The sequence below is a fragment of the Triticum aestivum genome, chromosome 3A, assembly GCF_018294505.1.
Source record: "Triticum aestivum cultivar Chinese Spring chromosome 3A, IWGSC CS RefSeq v2.1, whole genome shotgun sequence".
In the NCBI taxonomy this organism is placed as follows: domain Eukaryota; kingdom Viridiplantae; phylum Streptophyta; class Magnoliopsida; order Poales; family Poaceae; genus Triticum; species Triticum aestivum.
The window spans coordinates 594,891,658-594,898,472 of NC_057800.1; the positions used below are offsets into that span (position 1 = coordinate 594,891,658).

The 6,815-nt window shown below is 44.0% G+C and overlaps 1 protein-coding gene across 1 annotated transcript; it reads left to right on the top strand.

Annotated features, from left to right (window-relative positions):
• The first annotated feature begins 577 nt into the window (after window positions 1-577).
• LOC123062447 (40S ribosomal protein S26-like) lies at window positions 578-2,813 on the top strand. Its single transcript, XM_044485970.1, has 5 exons — window positions 578-639; window positions 725-817; window positions 924-1,008; window positions 2,193-2,326; window positions 2,461-2,813. The coding sequence occupies exons 1-5, from the start codon at window positions 637-639 to the stop codon at window positions 2,593-2,595; spliced, it is 450 nt and encodes a 149-aa protein (XP_044341905.1). The 5' UTR covers window positions 578-636; the 3' UTR covers window positions 2,596-2,813.
• The last annotated feature ends 4,002 nt before the right edge of the window (window positions 2,814-6,815 follow it).

Here is a 6,815-nt window from a genome sequence, read left to right on the forward strand (position 1 = left end):
ATTCCTGCCAGCTCCTCAGAGCAGCGAGGTTAGGGTTTCTCTCGTGCGTAAGCAACGGTGCAGGTCGATCCAAGGATTCAATGATGACAACTGTTGGTCCTTAGGGGCACGTGCACGAAGACTTTTCAGCTATCATCAACAAGGTCAAGCGGCTCCGGTATGGGAGCGGCGCCAACGGCGCATCGGCAGCTCATTCTGGCAGCGGCAACGGTTTTTCGGTTGTCCATGGACCTCGATGTAATCTTTATTATGTTTGGGATATTTTGTATTTCCGGTGAATCTTTATAATAGGTCTGATATTTTTTTTTAAAAAAAGAGATCCACTCTCCAGCACATGCCATTATACCTTGAAGCACTTTTTTTTTGCGGGCTACCTTGAACTTGAAGCACTTCGAACGGGTTGAAGAGTGCCAAAGCGGAGACGCAGTAAATACGCCTTCGATTAGACCAATCAGCTACCCATTCACAACTCGGGCCGTCGATCCACGAACGGACAGCCTGGATGCTATACGGCCGGTCCCTCCACTGATTATAAAAGGACCAGGGCGGCTGGGGCCAAACCCTACAAGGACCCGGAGTCATCGGAGCTCCAAGACGCCGCAGCCGACCTCGAGCCTCCGCCCTAGCGCCGTCGCGATGGTAAGAGCCTCGTCGTCACGTCAACTTCGTTTAGGCTGCTATCCCATGCAGGTACGTCTAACCATTATCGCTCTGCGTACCACAGACCTTCAAGCGCCGCAACGGCGGCCGCAACAAGCAAGGACGCGGCCACGTCAAGTTCGTCCGCTGCTCCAACTGCGCCAAGTGCGTCCCCAAGGTAAGCTGGATCCTGTATCTCGCTGCATCAATCGATCATGTTGCCCTAGTCCAAAACCCTCTCCTTGTTCACGGACACCCGTATATATCCTTCTTTGGTGGTTCAGGACAAGGCGATCAAGAGGTTCAAGGTGAGGAACATCGTGGAGGCGGCAGGCATGAGAGATATCAAGGACGCCTGCGTCTTTGAAGGTGCGGTTTTAGTTCCTCCCAGGGCCGTCTCCAGGAATTCGGGGGCCCGGTGCCAAATGCAAAATAAGGCCTTAAAAAATATAAAATGTTTTATAAAAAGAAAAAGAATGAATTCAAACACTCCATAAATTATAGGCTTATACCAAGATAAAAAAAACTGTACCCTGAATTTTAAACGAGCAACTAGCTTGGAAATTTTGGTGTGTGACAACTTGGTGAACTAGCCTAGTACTCCTTGCACAGTGCATTAGCTGGACATTGCACATCGGTACGCTTCCTCTTTGCCGTGTGTGACAACTTGGTCAACTAGCCTAGTACTATATATCTTCTTTAAAACAAATGGATTGATAAACTGAAGCGTATGCACACAATATACTCACTAGTATAATCATTCAACAGGTAGTTTCAAAAAAAAAAATCGTTCAACAGAACACTAAATTAAATTGGGAATCCGTTTGAGCACACCTTGTGGACAGATCGGGGATGCCATCACCTAGGTCTCGGACACCGGTGACAAAGAAAACTGTGGAATGAATTCTTCATGCCGGCAAGGCAGCCGGTTGTTTCTCCGGGAGGAAACAAAGTGACAACGACGCTCCGTCTCCGTGCGCCGCCGCCGCCGCCGCACTTCGTCGGTTCACCTCCGTGAGGGCCCTTTTTTCTCTTCCGAGCAGACCGCGCGGGGCTAGATCGATAGATCTCGATCGGCGGGCTGTGTCGATCGGGACTAAGGAAAGGCTTATTTTGGGAGATTGAGGGGCTGGCCCAGTTTGAGAGAAACAGGGACTAGCTGGGCAGGCGTAAGTCTGTGCTAGTTGTGATAAAAGGGCCCAACACGAAAAATATACGAAAAACTGGCCCAAAATCGGGGGCCCCTGGAATTTGGGGGCCCTGTGCGGTCGCACAGCCCGCACAGGCCCTTGGACGGCCCTGGTTCCTCCTTTGTTTTCTTCTCTCGGCCGGTTCTTAACTGTTCGAGCAGCAATTGCCGATCGCTGATAAACTTGTTGAGAAAATTAAATACAGCACCTCTTATCTGATCCGCTTGTGAGTTACTCCCTCCGTTCCAAATTACTTGTCGTGGTTTTAGTTCAAATTTGAACTAAAACCACGACAAGTAATTTGGAATGGAGGGAGTACAAGTGTCGAACTCGTGATGCGTAATAGAAGTGTTTCCGTTGCAGGTTACGTTCTGCCCAAGCTTTATATCCTGGAGCATTATTGCGTGTCCTGCGCCATCCATCAGCATCAAGTCCGTGTCCGCTCCCGTGAGAACCGGAAGAACCGTGCGCCGCCGGAACGCTTCAGCCGCTTCAAGGTACGCTTCAGACACACGAGTTTCCTTCTGGTCCATTGGCAGTGCTGCTTAATCTGAATTAGTCAAAGAATTGGTAGTCATACTGTACGTATGCAATCGTTACCATGTGGCTGATCTGTAGTTTTATTTTGCAGGAGGCAAGACCTGAGGGCCAAGCTCCTCGTCCTGGTGGTGTCGGCGGGGGTCCTGGTGGTGCCGGTGGTGCTCTGGGTGGTGCTGGCGGTGGTCTCGGCACCGGTGCTCCAGCTCCCAACGTAGCTAGCACCTGACCTAGCTTCCTAGCATGATGCCAGTACGATGATCTAGCTAGGCTTACGTGACCGTATGGTTTCATATTCGTTGCTCTAGGCCGAACTATGCGTTGCTCTTCTAGCATTTTCCTCGTAAACTTTAGACTCCAGCTGGTACCGGATGAGTTCTCTACTTTTGTTCAGTCTACTAAGTTGAAGATTTTTGTTATATTAACAGGCCAAATGTTGATCTTTTACGTAGGGCCTACCTACTTTTTGAGCATCAGCTTTGAACATGGCACCTGCTATTTACGAATATATATTGCAGTTTTGGTAAAACACATCTAGATATGCTTAACTAGTAACATCTAGACTAGCCACAATGAAAGTAACTTAACTAGTAACATCACACATTTCAATATAAAATTGCTTGTGGCAGCTAATTAATAAGGAGGGAGGGGTTTGTGGTAATTTAAGTTACTGTAACATCACACATTTCAAGGCATCATGAGTCTATAGCCTAATAAATAAAAAATTTCATGATACTATTCACATGTTACTACCCAGTATGGAGATATAACATAGACTGTAACATCGACAAGTTACTACTTTATGTTACTCCCCATTGTGAGTATTATAAGAGTAAGTATGTTAAAGCCTAGTGCTATAGCATCTTTCATGTAAGCAAAATCATAGTTGAAGGAGAGAGAAGCAAGCCGGGCTATAAAACACTTTTAATGAGTAAAAGGAGCATGGATGCAGCCCATACGCGAGCGATACAGCAGGCGTTTAATTAGCTCCTCCTACCCAATCATGTGCCTTTCCTTTGTCTCCTCCAGCATGCAAGAATTAGATCATGGTTAATAGTACAGTCAGGAGCTGGTTATATGATTTTGCCACGTCATCTATAGCTAGCTTATAGCCGGCAAGTATAATAAGATGCATATAAATTTATACTATTTTTTTATACATGGTCCATCTTCCTCTCTCACAGAGTGTCTAGGAGCACGTGCTACAGCTAACTGTTAGTAAGTAGTCCGTTTCTCTTCTCTCTCCGTCAACTCATCAAAAATATAATATTTAAAGTTTTATAGCTTGCCTATGTCATCCTATTGTAGTTGCTCTTAAATGGATAGCCAATGATACAACCATTCTATTATATGAGCCTTTTTAAATACCCAAATGCTTAAAAGTGCAGCTGCGCTATACGTCGTCGCGAGTGCACGCGCATGAACTGCACGATGGAACAGACCGGTTCCAGATTTAGAAAACTGCTCACCCACCCATTCTATATATGGAAAGATTCCTCAGGTACAATACGTTGATTTTTCTCCACCTCATCTGACCAACCGTCTGAACCCAGCGATGGCGTAACATGCATTAATCCGAGCATTAGAAAATTCAAAAAACTATAACTTTTAAACCACATGTCACAATTATGATCTGTTTTAACCATTGGGTTCCTCGTGACGAGCTCTTCAAAACTAGATCTCATATGAATATGTTTTAAGGATTTTTTTTTCAAAAGCAACTTTGATGCTGGATGAGGCAACTTTAGTGCTAAACATGAGCCACTCTGATGCTAGATGAATTGCACCTTCTATATAACTGAATTCGTCTAGTAGCCTCCCAATTAGTTGTATGCAATAGTGTAATAGGTGGTTAACATGGTTGCTAAGTTGCATATCAAAAAATAAGTTGTAAATAGTTCAGTTGCCTACCATACTGTTAAAGTTGTTTACCATAGAGTGGAAAGTTGCATAACATGGATTCCAAGTTGTCTACTTCACAAACCAAGTTTACATACGTCGCTACGAAGTTACGTATGAGTTGTCCTCAATTGCGTGCAATACTATGGAGGCTGTCCATCAAAGGACCTAAGTTGACTACAATGTCGAAAAGTTTTTGTGGGATCTAAGTCGTCTATCATGATTCCAATTTTCTAAACTATGTGTGATGGATGGTGTGAGATCCTTGTGCCTTCCTTTTCTGGGGGAGTCTACCCGCCAATGCTATTGAATGCACACGTGTTGGCTAGCCAGATCGCGACGAGCTCTTCAAAATTAAACCCCACCTAGATATGTCTTGATTTTTTTTCAAAAGCAACTTTGATGCTAGATGAGGCAACTTTAGTGCTAAACATAAGCAACTTCACTCCATTAAAATTAAGTAATCACAAACAATAAGCAACTAAGTAGTAATAGAGATCAACTTTGAAACAGAGGCAGATAACATCAAATCACCTTCATAACCAACTTTCCTTCTACTAGAAGCATCTTTATAGTGCTAAAAATAGACAACTTAACTATATTTTGTGTCCTAATTAATTTTGTCTAACATTCTTCTAACTTCTTTACCGGTGCTTCTAAGGTTTCTATTGTTTGTGCTCCTATGTTGTTGTTTATAAATTGCCTATAAAACTATGAAGTCGTCTGCTGTTAATGCTCTTGTGTCTATTATTGCTAGTTATGGTAGGCAACTTGGTGGTGAATTTAGGCAACTTTAGAGTGTTTGCAGGCAACTTAGAAAAATAATGATAAAAAACTTCAAAATATTATAGGCAACTATTTTATAAAGTTAAGCAACTGAGCAGCAATGATAGGCAACTAATTACCAATAGCAGGCAATTGGCATCAATGGTAGGCAATATATAATACTTATAGGAAACCTATATCAACCATAGACAATTGACCATCAAGAAAAGACAACTGCAGCCATAATAAACAAGTTGGGATAGTATTAGCAAAATTCACAGGTACACATAGTGCAGTGAAGTTTATTTGTATGTAGCACTAAAGGTGCCTTGTGTTTTGTGTGATTTTTCTCATTTTTACGTGAACCAACTTATTGGCAATCCTACTAGGCCAAAAGGAAGTTGCTTCCCTATAGCATTATAGTTGCCTCAAATAGCACTCAAAGTTGCCCTAAAAAAAAGTTCGACAAAACCTACTCAAATGGGATCTAGTTTTGAAGAACTCGTCGTGAGAAACCCAACGGTGAAAACGGAACTGGATTTTGACACTTGAATCAAAAGTTACGACTTTTAACATGTTTTGAGCCGCAAATAAATACATGTGGGACAAGATCTAGGCTGAATTCTTTGTTAACATAGCATGGTCACGTGGGCATGGGAGAGGTAGTGGCAGTGGCAGGGACCAGGATGTTTCCTTTTCTGAAAGCGTGTATGGATGGACCGATTGCATTTTCCATATAAAGTAAGAGCGCTGGATCTTGCGAACAAGCGCCTAGGCGCTCGCTAGCCACATACATTTTAAATATGGGCCATAGATGACATGGCATTGCTATAAAGTCAGTAACATATTTACTATTGACCATGCTCTATAAGTATTGCACATATAAGTCTTACCCCATTGATTTTACACGAAGATTCACGCAAACATTTTTGTTGTCTTTTTCATTAGTTTGATTGAGTCATCTGGATGTGCAATAATGAGGACACATCTATATACCGTGGACAGACCTTATTTATTGTTATTTGGCCGTACAAATGCAAGCGCTCATATACACGCGCATACACTCATCCCTATGAACGCACACACGCACACCCTACCCCTATGAGCATCTCCGAAAGACCGGGCTGTCTTTCAGATGTCATCGATATAGACCACAATCTGCACCCGCTCCTGGACTACCTCCCAAGCTCCACACCGGCGTTGGAGCAAACGCCATCGCAACAACGGAGCCCGAGGACACAGGTCCTACACGAGGATGATGCTGCCGCCACACCATCCTTGCTTGAACAGATTGATTTCCAAATCCATCCCCAACCATAGGGTTGATTGCCTCGTTGGGGCCAGATCTGAACCTTCTTTATTCAGCGTCGCCATCGTCTCCTTAGAAGTGAAGACGATGAACGTCCAAAAAACCAAAGCTACTATAGCCTAACCTAAAGCTACACGATTCACACACGTAGATCCAGCGACCCTCCTCACCACCGATGACCAAGGTCGCCGACGGAGGGGAACCGCCGGAGCAACGAGGCGGTGGGACTCTCCTGGCGGCGGCTAGGGTTTCTAGTCGCCAGCCCGAGAGGAAAAGAAAGACCAAATTGCGTACCAATCCCTTCGAGTAAAGTCATTGGAAATCTCATACAATTCAGTCAATTTCTTTAGTGACGGAGACGAAGTTCTTCTAGTCTCTAAGGAATTTTTTCTGACTGAGGATTTAGGAATTCGCCAGTGCGGATTGCCTACACAGTGAGGAACATGATAGCCCTGAGGAATTTGATACTCAAAATT

Excerpts from the sequence above, each read along its gene's own strand:
- LOC123062447 (XM_044485970.1), top strand. Across the intron at positions 818-923 it reads GCGCCAAGTGCGTCCCCAAG|GACAAGGCGATCAAGAGGTT; the intron begins GTAAGCTGGATC and ends TTGGTGGTTCAG. Across the intron at positions 1,009-2,192 it reads GGACGCCTGCGTCTTTGAAG|GTTACGTTCTGCCCAAGCTT; the intron begins GTGCGGTTTTAG and ends TTTCCGTTGCAG.